At 36.9% G+C, this 18,382-nt stretch overlaps 1 protein-coding gene across 2 annotated transcripts in view; it reads right to left on the reverse strand.

Moving 5' to 3' along the window:
• The window catches only part of LRR (capping protein regulator and myosin 1 linker 1 leucine rich repeat protein), a 917,109-nt gene that overhangs the window by 273,541 nt on the left and 625,186 nt on the right, over positions 1-18,382 (reverse strand). For both annotated transcript variants that reach the window (XM_090401192.1, XM_090401191.1), the window contains exon 26: positions 12,498-12,641. In XM_090401192.1, coding sequence (XP_090257318.1) covers positions 12,498-12,641 — 144 coding nt within the window. The remainder of the gene's footprint in view (positions 1-12,497; positions 12,642-18,382) is intronic.

The following is an 18,382-nucleotide window of genomic DNA, read 5'->3' on the forward strand; positions in this document are numbered from 1 at the left end:
TGTAGCAAGAAGAAAGATCCCTAGCAGACGATCTGATTGCGTTCGTACAGCAGAATTCCTCGCAAATCTGCAGGAACAGGTGTTGAAGAACCCTGGCATTGGAATTCGGGCTTTGTTCGTGGAGTTGCTAACTGTAGTCAAGCCCTGGATAACAAGGGTAGCCAATGGTAGGCCGTATGTATGGCAGCAGGATTCGGCCCCTTGCCACACCTCTGGGAAAAGTCAAAAATGGTTGTCTGAAAATTTCTACGACTTCACCAGTCCAAATGTTTGGCCTCCAAACTCCCCAGACCTTAACCCCATGGATTATTTTGTATGGGGCGCAGTTGAAAAAGACACCAATCGCACTTCCAGTAATACAAAAGCCCAGTTAATGGATAAAATTAAAACAGTTTTTGCGGCCCTTCCCAGGGAGACTGTAGCATCAGCTTGTTCGAGGTTCCGAAGCAGAATTGAAGCTGTGATCGATGCTAATGGTGGTTATTTTGAGTAAATCTTGTTGATAGTATTGTAATTAACTCTGCCTGTAATGTTTTTTTGTCAATTCATTAAATTTAATAGATACAAAGAAGATTTTCTTTTTCCTTACGAAACTGTCAAATTTATCCCGAACACCCTGTATATATATATATTTTTTTTTTTTTTTTTTTCTGAATGAAGAAAATTAACTTAGTTTGTTTTGAAATATGTAATCAGAATATATTTTAAAGAGTAAAATTTTTTTTAAATAAAAAATTTTTCAATTGAAGACCAAGTTCAGCCTGTCTGTAGTGATATATACAAAGAGAAGTGAAACATTTAAGGAAAATTAATTTTTTTGCTTTAATGGAATGAAGAAACAAGCTAAATGTTTCTATCAGGTTTCCTATATTGCAGCAGATAAGCTAACGTTTGGAGGGCCCAGGACAGGAGTCTAAACGGAAGCTCACATACAATATAATAAGTAATATCCTACCTTGAAAAATATACCTCTGTAACAACACTAATTGTAAAATATGTGTAAATCTATGGTTTTTATATCACCAAAAGTCTGCCAAATATTAAACATGGCAATTCAATTATTATTGCACATGTCTAATAGGCTGATGATGTTTGGTTAAGTAATAAAATAAAGACACATAATTCAGAAATTATTATATATTTACACCATAAAGCTTATTTTCCATAAGAATGATTCTGAATATTTAATTTTGTACCTCTTATTTAAGAAATCTTTTTTTTTTCTTTTTTTTTGTGATATGCAGCCCTCCCAAAATTCGCAGTCTAGGCAGGTACTCCTGTTGCCTGGGTCTAAGGGCTGCACTGGTAATGTGCACAAAAACAAAGAGAAAACGATTACAATGAAAGCTGCAAGTCTTAGGAAAGGTGTCCTCAGGAGTATTCGTAACTAGCAAAGGTTGTTTGGGTGGGAGTTTAAGAATTACAGTTTCCAATATCCTAGGAGTTTTACACAATCATGTTTATTGAGAATGGGCCAGTTTGGATATTCTGACCAAAATTGTGGAGGCAAAGAAATCCTTACATTCAAAATACACACTGGCAAGTGTATCTTGCCAGTCAACTGAGATTTATACATTGGCTGTTCATAATGGTATTTTAAAGGAAATTACTTTAAAATTAGTTAAAATCTTCTTCTTATTATGGTGCCATCTTCTATTGAAGGTCAGCGACCATCTTGGTGAACAAACTACATTCTTGTGTTGATCTGAGCAGTTGTATGCTGCTCTTTCCTGTCCACATTTTCATGTTGTCAAACCAAGATATTCTTTTCAAGACATCAATTCTTCCTACCAAAATGGTTTGTAGAAGCTGATATTTGCCATTTCTCATGATGAGGACAAGATATGATGATTTTCGTTTCTTGATTGTTTGTATATCTTTGGCTTTGCCAATGGATTTTCTGATATCTTCATTGGTTACTTTTTCTGTCCATGATATCTTTAGCATTCGTCTATATAGTTACATCTCAAAGGCTTTGATTTTCTTGATAGTTGCAGTCTTCGATGTCCATGTCTCAACTCCACAGAGTGAAATGGACCAGACATAACATTTCTGCATCTGACTTCTATGTTTAGATCTTTATTGTAGAATAATGTTCTCATTTTCATGAAAGACTGCTGTGCAACTTCAAATCTTGTCTTTATATCTATTTCAGGATCCCACCTTTCATTAAGCCAGCAACTAAGATATTTATACCTTGACACTTGATCAATAGTTTTCCAATTGTGTGTCAGTTTCACTGATGAGGTTGAATGTTTGCTGATGACCATGTATTCATATAGTCATAAGACCATATAGTCATAAGAAACTCTCTCTCTCTTTCTATATATATATGTAGAAAGTTTTTTATCTTGGGTATATAATATATGCTAAAGATACCAAGTTATTTTAAATATAAACCTGTTTTACTCCATTTTCCAAGTAAGCAAACAGACAAGTCAGTCAAGTTTGCAAGTGTTGCAAGTCCAAGGCAACTCGTGGTAAAGGTAGAATAAACTCTGATCACTATTCTTAATATTTACCCTTAATGCAAAGCACATCTTCTGGAGGAGATGTATGATGTTATGTATTAAAGGCAAGGGGCCACTACCCAGACCGGTTTGGACCTTTACTGAGGTCTCATCAGTGGGAGCCAGGCTAAGAAATAGTAAGTTTTAAGTAATACAGAGCTTATAAATATTTTACCAACACAAGTTACCATAATGCAATTTTTGTATACCAATGCTAGAAGCATTCGAAATAAGAGAGAAGAATTTTTGGCATTAGTCAGTGAAATCTCACCAAAAGTTGTAGGCATTAGTGAAACTTGGCTGTCAGCAGAAGATGTGGTCACTGGAATTGAATGTGATGGGTACACTATTTTCAGGGAGGATAGAGAAGATAGAACAGGGGGAGGAGTACTGTTGATGATAGCTGATGTGTTGCAGCCAAAGAAAGTAGTATATCATGATGATAGACATGTGAATAAGAGTTCATTTGAGGCAGTCTGGTGCGAAATAGCGACCAACGCAACCAAATATACAGTTGGATGCTGCTATAGGCCAGGGAGTACAGGGGGAGATATTGAATTCATGCATCAGCAACTTAGTGCAATGAGTGAAGGCTTGGTGATTATTATGGGGGATTTTAATTACGGTGATATCAATTGGAAGGAGGAAATATCACGTAGCAAAAAGGAAATGGAATTCATACATCTTCTACGAGATAATTACTTGAAACAGCACGTAACTGAAGGGACACGTGGTGTGAGAGTGTTGGACCTGGTTATTGGTTCAGAGGTTATATGCATAAGTAAGGTGTCCTCGTTACCTCCAGTTGGTGAAAGCGATCATGTGGTATTGACTTGGGAGGTTGCAAAATCTGTGGATTTTTCTATTAAGAAGGGGTATGTACGGAACTACAGGTTAGGCAATTATAACAAGCTTCGGAGTGAGCTTGCAGCCATCCCATGGCAGAACATATTGCAAGGGAAAGATGTTAGCAGTGCTTGGGATAAAATCAGCGGGTATCTGAGGAAAGCAATATCAGATTGTGTCCCCATGGTTAGGAGGTCAAACAAGGCAGGCATTAGATGGATGAGCAGTAGTATCAAGCTTGAACTGCAAAAAAAGAAAATGTTATGGAGAATTTACAAGGAGAGAGGCGATCAGGACACCCATGAGCAGTACAAGGCTCAAGCTAGGAAAGTTACCAGCATAGTAAGAAAAGCTAAATCAGATTATGAGAAGACCTTAGCCAAAGAGATCAAGGGTAATCCCAAAGAGTTCTTCCGCTATGTGGCAAGTAAGAGGAAGAATGACTTCGGAAGGATAACCTTAGTGGGTGCTGATGGTATTGAGGTGACAAAATCAGATGTAATAGTCGAGTTACTGAGTGATCACTTTTCAAAAGTCTATCACCCAGTGAGGATATCTCTATACCTACAGCAATACCTAATGTGAGAATTGAAGCTAAAGAATCAGAGGTATTAAATATATTGCAAAACTTAAATGCAAACACTGCGGTAGGCTTAGATGGAATATCAGCTCGGGTGTTGCGTGAATGTGCAAATGAATTGTCAACCCCTCTCACCTGGATATTTAACTTAAGTTTGAACTCTGGTATGGTCCCTAGGGAGTGGAAGTTAGGCAAAGTGGTTCCTTTGCATAAGGGTGGCTCTAAAACTGCGGTATTGAATTACAGACCAATCACCATCTCAGGAGTAGTGGTAAAAGTATTGGAAAAGTTGGTTAAAGACAAAATTCAACAATGGGTGGATCAGGATATGATACTCTATAGAGGCCAACATGGTTTTGTTAAAGGTAGATCCTGCCTTAGCAATCTATTAACTATTCATAATAGAATAACATCTGAGTTGGACAAAGGAACTGGCTACACAGTGGTACTTCTGGATTTTGCTAAGGCTTTTGACAGGATACCCCATAGAACACTGTTACGCAAATTGGAGCAGATGGGAATGGATATTAAATTGGTGATATGGATAGGAGAATGGCTCAGGGAGAGATACCATAAGGTGGTGTATGGAGGAGCCGAGTCCAGAATGAGGCAGGTGACCAGTGGTGTGCCTCAGGGCTCTGTGCTTGGGCCAATGTTGTTTAATTTGTATATAAATGATACAGGAAACGGCTTAAAGGGAGATATTCAGTTGTTTGCTGATGATGCAAAGTTGTGTAGTGCAATAAAAAATCAAGCTGATGTTGAAAGTTTGCAGGAGGATTTAAATAAGCTGGTAAAATGGGCAAAAGAAAATGGATGTCAGTTCAATGTGGAAAAGTGTAAAGTCATGCATTTTGGGATTAAAAGATTACCAGCTGTGTACTACATCGATGGAAAGGTACTCCAAGAGATTGATGAGGCTAGGGACTTAGGGGTATTGGTAGATAGGGAGATGAAGTTCAGAGGACACATTGCTAAGGTGTCCAAGATTGCACATAGGATTACTTGGTTGTTGAGGAACACACTGACATCCAGAGATAAAGAGGTTATTATTCCCCTTTATAAAGCATTGATACTTCCACATTTGGATTACTGTGCTCAGGTCTGGTCACCTGGATTCCTTGGAGATGAGGAGGCTGTGGAGAGGGTTCAGAGAAGAGTGACCAAGTTGGTGAGTGATATAAAAAATGCTCCCTACATTGATAGATTGAGAGCTTGTGGATTGCAGAGATTGGTTGATAGGCGAAGAAGAGGGGATATGATAGAAACATTCAAATTACTAAAAGGTTTTTATAGGATTGATGCAGGGGAAATGTTTCAGCTGTGTGAAAGTGATGGAAGAACAAGAGGTCATCTCTGGAAATTAAAGAAGAGTGTGGTTAACAAAGGTGTCAGAACAAGGTTTTTTGCCTGGAGGGTGGTGAATGAGTGGAATTCATTGCCTGACTTAGTTGTGAGCTCTTCGTCTGTAAATGAATTCAAGAAGATATATGACAGATATTGTTTTGCTAGTTTGGGTCTCCCGCGATGAGTCTACTGACTCCATGGAGATACCCGTAATAATAATAATAATAATAATAATAATAATAATAATAAGGTGCTTTGACCTTATTAAATAAAAATCTCAGGATGAGAGATAGATGTAGAAAGTTTTTTTACCTTGGGTATATAATATATGTTAAAGGGCCCCTTGCCTTTAATACATAGCATCATACATCTCCTCCAGGAGATGTGCTTTGCATTAAGGGTAAATATTAAGAATAGTAATCAGAACTTATTCTACCTTTACCATGAGTTGCCTTAGACTTGCACTATGTGCAGGGTCAGCTAGACGTGCAACACTTGAAGGTGCAAACTTGACTGACTTGTCTGTTTGCTTACTTGGAAAATGGAGTAAAAAACCAGGTTTATATTTAAAATAACTTGGTATCTTTAATGTATATATATAAAACTGGAATACACACTGCTTGAAAAGAAGTCAACAGACACCACAATGTAAGGAACAAACACCAGTGGCATACCTTAATAAGATGTAGGACCTCTTTCACTGCAACAATCCTACGGGGCATACTTTCCACAAGTGTACAACAGTAATCAGTGGGAATTTTTGCCCATTTTCCCTGTAAGGATGTAATGAAGTCCTGGTGTGGGGAGGACATCCCTTGACATCACCCAATGCTGTAGATAATCCCAGTGATGTTCAATAGGGTTGAGATCAGGACTTTGTGGAGGCCAATCAGACATGGCGATGTTCCTGTCTGCAAACCAAGCAGTTACAGCAGCAGCCCTATCACATGGTGTTGTCTTGTTGAAAGAGGCAATGGTGAGTTCCGTAGAAATGGCACAAATAGTAAGCACTGCATTGTCCAGAATGTTCAGATACCTCTCAGAGTTCAATATGCTTGGCACCACAAACAGACATCTGAGACCAAAACCAGGAAAAACAGGATTACACCAACACACTGCCACTGCAAATTTCATAATTGAGGTTATGCACTCTGGTAAGAGAAGTTTACCGGATATCTGCCACACCCATCCATCTGCTTGGTAGAGGCTGTAGTGCAATTCATTGCTCCATAACACAGCTTTCCAAACCTCCATGTCCCACTGTACACACTCTTTTTGCCACTGAAGATGATGCTGTATGTTGTTTCTGGTAATGTGGGGCTTTGCATATTGAGGTGCTACCATGGAAACCCATGTTGTGAGTCTCAGTTCTGAATATTTCTGTGCAGATTCATATTCCAGTCAATACCCAGGACTCCACATTCAATGTGTCAGCCAATGAATAGCCATTTTTACATATTATCCTTTATAACACTCTAAAGTCACATTTGGTGAGGACTGTGGGTCATCTACTGTGGGTAGTACTTGACTCTCTGCACTTCCATCTCTCAGTATGGTATCACTGATTGTTGACCTGGGATGGCCCAATTTGCCAAACAGGTAGGCTGCAACATGGCATCCTATTACAACACCTCTGTCTCACAGGCATTTCACCCAGACACAGTTGCACTGATGTGAGAGCATCACATTCCTCCAATTTATACCAGCTACAAGCACGTGACTTGTTACATGGCTTTCTTTCTCATTATATTGATTTCTTTACAAGCAGTGTATATATTCATAGGGATGGAATGCAAGAGGAATTTTCAGAAGGGACAGAGGAAACAAGATGGTGAGAGTGTTTTTGTTAATGATAGAAGAAAAGAAGTCAAAAAAAGTAGGAAAGAGCAAGAGAAGAGGAATGTGGGATGCAGTTCATTTGAAACTATCTGCAAGAGATAGAAGTGAACAGGCTTAACTATATAACTCATTGCTGCTGTTGTGTGGTAATAATGGAGAATGTATATGGCAGGGATGCATTTGCAAATTGGTGCAATGAGTGCATGATGAGTAATTATTACAATAATTATTCATAATTGTGGAATGGTCAAAGGAAAGGAAGGAAATGGAATATATAGAGCTGATGAGAGATAATTAACTGAGACAACAAGTAATGGAGAGGATACAAGGTTCAAGAGTGCTATATCTGGTCACAATCAGAAAACTTAGCAGTAACTTATGTAGCCACATTGCCTCCATCTGGGGGAAAGCGACCATGTAGTTTCAACTGGGAGATTGCCAGATATGCAGGATTTTCTGTTGCAGTGGTACATGTGGAATTACAAGGAAGGTAATTATAACAAACGGAAGTGTCAACTTTAGAGAAGCGCTATGGCATGAAAATTTGAATGGGGAAGAGAGAGAGAGAGAGAGAGAGAGAGATGGATGTTAACAGTACATGGAAGATGTTCAAGGGTATTTGAAAGCAGTATCAGATTGTATACCCAGAGTCAGAGGGATAAATCAGGTAGGAGTTAGATGGACGAATAGTAGCATTAAGAAAGAATATAAAGAAAACAATGATCAGCAAGTCCATGAGCATACAAGGTGCAGGTAAAGTGGTGACCTGTATGATAAGGAAGGCTAAATATAAGAGGAAGCCAGTTGATGAAGCATAAGAAATATGAAAGAGTTCTTTTGGTATGTGGCAAGTAAAAGGGAAAATGACTACGGAAGGATGACTTTAATGACTGCAGATGGTAGGGAGGTAATAGAACTAAACATAACAGTTAAGTTACTGAGTGATAATTTTGCATGGATGTATGAGGGTAGTCTGAAAAGTTTTCGGCCTCGACCATAGATGGAAACACTATCGGCAAGATTTTTTTTTTCCAAGTTGGTACATCTGTCATAAGCAAAGTGTTGTCTGTATCCCTTGAAATGGATAAAACTGAGTATTGTGAGGTTAAAAAATTCTTTGTAAAAGAAGGTTTAACAGCAAAAGAAATTCATTTGAAGTTCATAAAAGTTTATGGGCAATCTTCTCTTTTGTTTTCAACAATTAAGAAATGGGCTGCCGATTTTAAACATGGCCATACCAGCCTTGAAGATGATCCATGTGAAGGACATCCAAAAAGTGTAACAACAACAGAAATCATGGATCAAGTGGTATGTGGCAAGTTCTTTTGGTATTTGATATGGTATTGGATGACTGGTGAGTCGAAGTGCATGAAATTGCTGAGATAGGCATTTCAATAGAACATGTAGGATATATTTTGCATGAAGAATTGTAAATGAAAAAGCTTTGCAAAAGATGGGTGCTGCGCTTGCTCATAGCAGATCAAAAACGCACTCTCATGAAAATCTCTGAACAGTGCTTGGAGAATTTGAACAAGAATAAAACTAATTTTGTGTGTCAATTTATTACTATGGATGGGACTTGGATTCACCATTACACACCGGAATCCAAACAGCAGTCAAAACAGTGGACAGAAGCCAGTTGTTCAGCGCCAAAGAAGACAAAGTCTGTTCCATCAGCAGGAAAAGTCATGGCATCGGTGTTTTAGGATGCTAAAGACATTTTCTTTATTAATTATCTTAAAAAGAGTAAAACAATAACCGGGGAATATTATTCTGATCTTTTAACCAGACTAGATGAAAAAATTCGTGAGAAAAGACCCAGTTTGCAGAAGAAAAAAATCATCTTTCATCAGGACAATGCACCTGCCCACAAAGGTGTTTTGGCAGTGGGAAAATTAAGGGATGTGCACTATGAATTGTTGGAACATTCACTCTATTCCCCAGATTTGGCTCCCTCTGCCTTCTATCTCTTCCCAAAAATGAAACTCTTCCTTGCGGGACAGTGTTTTTCTTTGAATCAAGAGGTGATTGTAGGTGTAGAGGGGTATTTTGCAGATCTTACTGAGAACTACTACAGGGACAGGATAATGGCACTGAAGCATTGCTGGAATAAATGTATTAGTCTTAAGGGAGATTATGTTGAAAAATAAAAATAATTTTGAAATTATAAATTCGTTTTTTCATTGTTAGGCCGAGAACTTTTCGGACCATCCTTGTACATGTAGTTGGAAAAGTTGCAGTGGAGATATTGATTGATGTTGATATATTGATACTGCAGAACCTTAATGCAAATATAACAATGGGATAAGATGGATATCACTCCATGTACGCAAGATGTGAAAGTAATTGGCAGCTCCTCTTACGAAGCTGTTTAAATTTAATCCTCATCCCTAGAGAAAGCAGAAAGAAGGCAAATAGAGATTGCAGATTACAGCCCAATCAGTACATCAGGAGTGGAGGTTATTTCCTGTATTGCAGAAAGCAGGATTCGATGGACAGAAATATGTTAATCTATAGGGACAGCATGATTTTTTGAAGGGAAAGTTTTGCTTAAGTAGCGTGCCTACATTTTTACAATAAAGTGGTAACTTAGTTGTATAAAGGAAATGGTTATACAGTGATATTGGTGGGCTTTGCAAAGGCATTTGGCATCATATCACATGGAAATTTTTTTCAAAAACGGGAAATGAACATTCACCGTGAATTGCGATTTGGATAACAGGGCAGCTGACAGACAGATATCAAAGAGTAGTGTATAGGGAGTAGAATCCAGGAGAAAACAGCTAGTAGTACATGATGCAGGGTTCAGTAATTGGTTGCTGTTTAATTTGTGCACTGATGATATAGATAATGATTTAAAGGAAAATATTCAGTTGTCTGCCAAAGATGCAAAGTTAGGAAGAGCAACAGTTAGTAAAGATATAGAGATCCTGCAAGGTGACAATTAGACTAGCAGTATGGGGAAAAAAATATAACAGCTAACAATTTAACATAGTCAAGTGTAAGATCATGTGATCACAAGCTACACACTACACTAATGATCTTAACTGCAAGAAATTGCAATTTAAAGGATTTGAGGAGGCAACTGTGGACTAGGAGATGAAGTTTTAAAGAGCATATTGTAAAGGTGGTCAAAACAGCCTATCAGATCACATGGTTGTTGGAAAAGATGCACTGAAAAATGGGAATTGGGAGGTTATTTCCCTTTATAAAGCTTTAATAAAGCAACATTTGGGCAGAATCCAAAGGCAAGTAACCATGATTGTGGCTGATATATGGAGTGCTTCCTGAGGATAGATTGAAGGTCTGTGGGCTTAAAGACTAGTTGAAAGGCAAAAAAAGAGGGGACAAGAAAAAATCATATAAGCTATTTAAGGGTTTTATAGGCAAGGCAAGGAGGGAGAGAACAAGGGTAACAGAACTAGTTTTGTTCTGGAGAGTGGTGAATGATTTGTCAGTGCTTTGTCAGTGAATGAGTTGAAGGAGAGGTATGATAAGTAGCTAATCAAACAATTGTTGGAGTGGCCTTCCCATGATGAGTATGACTCCAAGGAGATGCCTGAGAAAATAATAATATGTGCCAGTAGTTAAGTTTAGGATATTTGAAAAAGGCATGCAATAAGATGTCAAGAGGAAAAACTGTTTAAAATGCTAAAATAATAAGGTAAGTGGGACATTATACAAAACACTAAGTAGTATATATATTAAAGTTGCATGTTCACTACTACAATTACAGGAGATACAGGAAGATGGTTTGATATAAAATTAGGTGTAAGAAAAAGATACACAGCTGTCTCCACACTATTCCTCATGTATTGAAGAACAATGGCATTAAATCTACCGATTTTGTACTCTTAAATAAATTCAGTACAAATATTCAGGACTGTTTAAATTGAATAACTACTGTAAGAAATTTGGCATGAATATATATTACTTAGTGTTTTGTATAAGGTTATAAAAACCTGTAATGCATTAGTACTGTGGATGGGCTAAGCCTTTTTTTTTTCTTTTTCTTATTGATTTTTATGTTTATTTGTACTTTTTTAAAATTCATTCCTGGAAATGAATAGAATCTCACTCTTAAACAAATATTTCCAAGCCATTTTAGGCTTCCAATAAGCAGAGGAGTGGTCTCACACAAGGCAATAAAATTCATTACCTACCTAAAGAAGATCATAAACATCCATGTCCATGATAAGATTCAAATCTGCAGTCTGTTAGTTGGAGAGCAAATATACTAACCACCAAGCCAACCAGGCTGGCAAAGGTAGACAAAGAAATAGTTCATTAAGCTTTGGATGCTGCACCCCAATTTGGTTGCTTGAATTTCAGTAGACACAAGGAAACTCTAGAATTCTCAATTTCTATTAAAGAAAAAGATGAAGAGTGAGAGAGAGTTCGTAGGAGAAGGATAGGAAAGGTAATATTAGGACTATAGAATGAAAATTATTAAGACACGCTGAGAAAATGTGGTCTGTAAAGGATAGCGAATAGAAAAAATATGGAATATATAGGACAGACAGAACCATATTAGGAAAAAGTGCTGAGCTGGTTCAAGGAGTGGAAGATAGGGTGGAAATGAGAAGGAGGACATCTGTGGAAGTTATGTAAGAGTAGTGAGAGAGGAACTGAGGAACAATTTTTTGTATGGAGGACAATCGGTGAGTGAAAGGCATTATTCTAAAAATCAAGTGTGGATCTAACTGCCAAAACATCTATCATATAACATGAATTTTTATCAGCATAACATTAAAAAAAAATAGTTGAATAACATCACCTGCATAAAAGAATGAAAAAGTTTGCTTAAAAGTTTTTCAAAGCTTTAAACTGACGAGTGAATATGATAGTCGAGAAGTACTGTAAATGAATAACTCTCAATCCATTTTTTAACACGAATATCAAATGAGTAATTTTTGAAGCATTATTTAGAACATGCAAAATTAACAATTATTAAAGATTCTACAATGTTCAAATCTTTTAAAATATTTAATGCAGATCATTAAAATTCTGGCTGGCCTTGCTAGTCAAATATCAAGACTGTTGCTCAACTAACAGGCCATGAATTCAAATTCCACTAAGCATGTATGTTTGCAAATGTTTTTCAGTAATAAATGAATTATGTTATCCATTTAGCAGATCCCTGGTCTCTAGATAATCCAAACTTCAACACACCCATGGTACTAATGTACAATAGGTTTATAACCATGGATTCACATTATAAAAAGATCGACGTATTCTCTTCACAATTAAATTGAAGATCACACAACAGAATTAGCAGGTTAATGAATAAAATAATTTGATACTACTGCATTTTGAACATTTTGTCAAATAATTAAATACCAGATAGGTTTTTCATGGTTTTTACTATTGCTTACCAAAGGAGAATCAGAATTTTCACTATAGCTATCTCTGTCTAGCTGAGAATCTCCACTATGACTAAGCCTCATCCCACCATCTCCTCTTGGCCGATTCCGTAATACATCAGGAGTAGTACATCGCTGCTGATTTATCTGTTCCATCTGAAATGAAGTTATATAGATCTCTTAAATGAAATTAAAATTGATGAAAATGCTACAATATTAAAAGAAAATATTAATAATGACAGAGAATAAAGAAAACTCACTAGCTAATCATGATTCAAAAAAGTCACATAACTCATTTAGTATGTACATGCTGAAAGTAAAGCAACTCAGGCCATACCATTATGAAAACATATGATTAAGCAATTTAGAAAAGACAAACTATTGTTATCCATATGGCCAACAGATTATCAACAACATACCTTGGTCAGATAGAAGGTATAAGAATGGTGGTATCAAGAGAAATTTTTTAAAGATGTTCCAGACAAAAATTGACTACAGAAGAGAAAGGCACAGTCCAGTGCAGTAATGTGCCAATCTATTAGTATATGCCGACCTTGACTTTGCAATGAAGTAACAGCTATGGAAGCAAAAAATTGAAGAGATCAGTAATGTCAGAGGACAAAAACATTTTTTAATAATATTAAGATGTCAGAAAGGGAATAGAGAGATAACGATGAATAAAGAAGTCATGTCAAAACTAATCATGATATCAGTACTGATTAAAACTAAATTTTGGATTCAAGATTTGAAGTGGAAGAATTTTTCATATATGATGAAAATGGCCAGAAAGGGAAATTAAAGATTTTGCTAAATGTTTGGCTAATTTAGAGAAGAGTAAGTCACTGGCATGTATCATGGGTCTCAGGATTATTAGATTTACAAATTAAAAATAATCTATATATTTGGGTGGAAGAAGAGGTAACGTTAGTACTATTCTCCATATATATAATTTTTTTTGATGTTTTTAAAAAAATCATATATCTTTTTTTATATACAGTGCTTGGAATATGCAACAAGTCAGGTGTTTGTAGCTGGTATAAATTGGATTCTATGATTCTACAAAGACAGTGCAACTATATCTGGGTGAAATGGCTGCTAGAAGGGAACTGACAGAATTTGAAAGAGGCACTGTAGCAGGATGCCATGTTGCAAGTCTATCTGTTCAGCAAAATGTTGACAAATTGGGTCATCCCAGGTCAACAATCAGTGATACCATACCAAGATGTAAGTGGAGGGAGTCAACTGCAAGTGCTACCTAGAGTGTATTATCCACCAAACTCACCAAATATGACTGAAGGGTGCTAGGAAGGATAAAAAAAAAAGCCATTTGTTGGCTGGCACTTTGAAAGTGGCGTTCCGGGCATCAACCGGAACACGAATCTGTACAAGAATATTCAGAACTGAGGTTCACAACATGGGTTTCCATGGTAGGACCACAATACGCAAGTCCTAGATTATCTTCAGTGGTGCAAAGGATATGTATAGTGGGATATGGAAGCTTGGAAAGCTGTATTATGGAGTGACGAATCATGCTACACCCTCTACTTAGCAGATGGACAGGTGTGGGTGTGGCAGATGCCCAGTGAACGTCTCTTACCAGAGTGCGTAACCACAATTATGAAATTCAGAGGTGGCAGTGTGATGGTATGATCCTGTTTTTCCTGGTTTGGCATCGGACCTCTGTGGTGCTACAAACATTGAACTCCGAGAGGTATGTGAACATTCTGAACAATGCAGTGCCTTTTACTTTGAGGTATTTCTACAGAACTGACCATAATATCTTTCAGCAAGACAGAAGGCAGCTACTGTAACTGCGTTGTTTGTGGACATGAAAGTCACTACACTTGATTGGCCTTCTCAGAGCCTTGATCTCAACCCTAATGAATATCTGTGGGATGAACTGGAGCATTGGATGAGGTCAAGGGATGTATGACCTACAACAGTCCAGGATCTCATTACATGTCTACAGGAAAAATGGTCCAAAATTCCCAGTTATCGCTATTGTACACTTGTGGAAAGTATGCCCTAGGATTACTGCAGCCATCTCAGCAAAAAGGGGGGGGGGGTTCTACACCTTATTAAGATGGGCATTATAGCTGTTCGTTCCTCACACCCTGGTGTTCGGTGACTTCTTTCCATGCAGAGAGAGAGAGAGAGAGAGAGAGAGTGTATGTGTGTGTGTGTGTGCGCGTGTGTGTGTATTTCCCACCTTCTGGGAGTTGGCAGAGTCATAAGCAAAGGGTTCATACATTGTGTGGTTGCTGAGCAAGACATATATGTTAGTGTTGAGGACTACAGTGGCATTACCCCTATCAACACCAGTAATTACATTGTGTTTTAATTATTATTTTTTTTTTTAAGCTTGTGTATTTTACAGACTTGACTATTAGAGATTGCAGAGAGAACATATGTAAGGATATGAACTATGCTGAGCCTAACATTGTTGATAATATTTGGAGGCAAATTTTCACATGTATTCAATACAAAGTGTAATGCAGGAACTTGACAAGGTGCTAATGTAACCTTAAACTCATAATGAAAAAAAAAATGTACAAAGGATAACAGATTGATTCATCAAATTGTATTCCAGATAAAATTCAAGTGATTTTAACACGGTCTGTGAATATACCAAACAGAGAAAGTAAAAATTATATGAATCATCATGTAGAATTATTAATTTAAAATTTCTTCTCGATCATCTTTTCCTTTCCAACCAAACTGAGAATTTCACTGAAAAAACAAGTTCTATCTTGTTTGTTTCTCATACCATGGTGTCTGGTGACTTCTTTCCAAGCAATGTGTGTGTGTGTGTGTGTATACACACACACACACACACACACACACACACACACACACACACACACACACACACACACACACACACACACACACACACACACACACACACACACACACACAGCAGAAGAGAGAGAGAGAGAAAATGCAGTATGAAAAGCACTTGCTGCATCCTTATATGATGGATATGAATTTTTCATCTCTCTCTCACCTCCAAGCACCCAGGTGTTTTTAGTTAGCAATGCATTTGCTAATAATATACACTGGATGATGTCATATGAAAGCACTCACATATACGTTCTTTATTTGCTGATGTCGCTGTCAACATGTGTCACTGTTAGAGGTGTATATATATATATATATATATATATTTTTTTTTTTTTTTTCCTTTTCTTTTTTTTAACTTTGACTATATTGTACTGTTAAACAGTATGTCGAAAAAGTATGAGCTGAGATCCAGATCAGTTCATACTTTTTTGTGTCTACAGGAAAAATGGTTCAAAATTCCCATTGATTGCTACTGTACACTTATGGAAAGTATGCCCTGTCATGAGTTAGCTCTGTCATAAGGGAAATGAAACTGCATCTGCAGTCTCATTTCTTTTAATTTCAATGTGGCTGGGAATACAGTGCAACCAAACATGAAAATTAAGGATTTTTCATTTTGTACAACAGGTGTAACACCTGTTGTACAAAATGAACAGCATGTATAATCTACAAAATTGTTGTGGATTATACATAGGATAGGAGATAACCTATAAAGGGCTCAATAGCTCTGATTACACACTTTTGGTACCAGATTTCTTTTATAGGCACAAATGTAAGCTGAATGGCATTAACTCTGCTGTATAATTAATACAGTCAGGTGGGATCTGGTTGGAAATAGTAATGTCAGGAAACAGAGATGTCAGTTCTTGAGTCATCAGTATAGATGGACAAGAAATCACAGTGTGCATTAAACAATTGCAAATAGACAGATGAAGGAACTTTAGTTGACAAAGTGAGAGGTTGAAGGATGGAATGTAGATCTTCCATGGAGAGATTCTGTTATGTTCAGTGTAGGTAATGTTGTCAACACTCATGCAAACAGCTTGCATAGTCTCTTTAACACAAATACCAAAAGGAAGTATGGCAGTCTGATGTGTGTGATATTGAGCTTCCCAATGCAGAGAAAAGAGACTAGTCTACGTAGGAGATGATCAGGAGGAGACTTTATCTTTAGGACATAATTAAGAGTTGAATGTTTCCATCTAAGTGAAAGAGCTGGTCATTTGTTTCAACATAAAGACTTTGAGTGGGTGATATGTGAAAGGCAACAGTAGCTAACTGTATACCCTGATGATGAATGGGATCCAACCATCGAAGGTTATTCTGTCTTTCACAACAATAGTCTTGAGAACCATAATCCAGTTTTCAACATATAAGTGCACGATAAAGATGAAGCAATGAAGATCAATCTGCACCACATTCAGTAGAGGATAGAGTGCAAAGGAGATTCAATGCTATCTCACTTTGTCAACTAAGAGAGTTGACAAATATGTGCAAGAAATGTAAATTTTCTGCTAAAGATGAGTCCAACACTTGGCTTCTGCTGCTAATGGAATAACAGATCATCCCATTCTTAATTCTGGATCTGGGGAAAGAGGGTGTTTTCTACAGAAGTGTATATAGACACTTTCTTTATGTTAAAAACTTGACATCATTACCAAGAGCCCACAGAGAAACACGATCAATTGCTTGATGAAGCTGTCTTTCAGTTATCCTCATGATAGAGTGACAGTAAATTGGGAAGTCATCGACATATAGGGCATTGACTATAAGCTGTTCAATGACTGAGTTAACCGGTAGCAAAAAGTGTCGCATTTAAGAAAGAGCTTTGGGAAACATTCTATTCTTGATGATATGGCCGAGATAACATACTTCCCACTGCGACTTGGAAAGTTTGTCTGGAGAAGAAGTTTTCAATAATTACAGGAAGGTATCCTCTGAGACCTAGGTTATAGAAATCTTTCAATATGACATATCTCCAGGCTGTGTCATAAGCTTTTCCATGTTTTTAGATGTTGCAGATGATCTTATTGACAGCTTAAATGAAGCTAGAAAAAACAAATGGATTGACACCATCGAAAGGCTGAACTTTAAACATTCAAGCAGGAAGGTATGGAGTCTCCATAAAAAGTTGGTGGTAATTACCAATGTCAAATGCAAAAGCTCCTGATAGTGCCAACTGTATTGCCAATCAGATAGTGAATCTGTCCAGAGCTAAATCAGAAAAAAACCACACTAAAATAATTACGAAGGAATTGACCAGCTTTAAAGACAGTTGTTCTGAAGCGACCAATCTATCAAATCCATTCACCAAAGAAAAATGTTTTGCTGCACTACAGGGAGTGAAAACTGGTAAAGCACCTGGATTTGATAATATACACCCTGAATTTTTAAAAAACTCTGGACCAAATACAGTGGAATGGCTGACAAAATTCTTTTCTAATATTCTATAGTGTAGTAGATTACCAGCAGAATTTTTAAAAAAATCAAAGATCATAATCATCCTGAAACCTCGAAAGTTATAGACCAGTGATGGCAAACCTTTTTACCCAGGTGTGTCAAACATCTTTTTTTTTTTTTAAATATTGACATTGTTGATGTGCCACTTGCATACATGCATTATAAATTTAACTACATAATCATAGATGGTGACCTATACATATCATAATTAGGCTATTTATTTAATAGGACATTGATATAAAATCTATGAATTCATATTATACAATTAATTTAATAAAGTGAAATTACAAACTTGCATTAAATTTAATGACTTTTCTGTTGCTGAGTAATGGTAGAAAGTTTCTTGCTTTATAGAAGGGCTATAGTATGTACATTTTAATGCTGCGAAGGCAGCACTCAAATCATTGCTCAATCTATTTCTTGCTTTTGATTTGATATTATTTAAGGCAGAAAATAGAGTTTCACAAGAGTATGTAGAAGAGAAAATTGTTAGACAAGCTTTAGCAAAGATTTTAAGAGCATGAAAGTTTTCAGGAAGGCTATTCCACACACCTAGAATTTCACAGTCTGAATTTTTACATGCGGTATCATGC

The sequence above is a fragment of the Typopeltis vanoorti genome, chromosome 12 (genome assembly GCF_054136105.1).
Source record: "Typopeltis vanoorti isolate ZY-2024b chromosome 12, IOZ_Tvanoo_1.0, whole genome shotgun sequence".
Taxonomy (NCBI): Eukaryota; Metazoa; Arthropoda; class Arachnida; order Uropygi; family Thelyphonidae; genus Typopeltis; species Typopeltis vanoorti.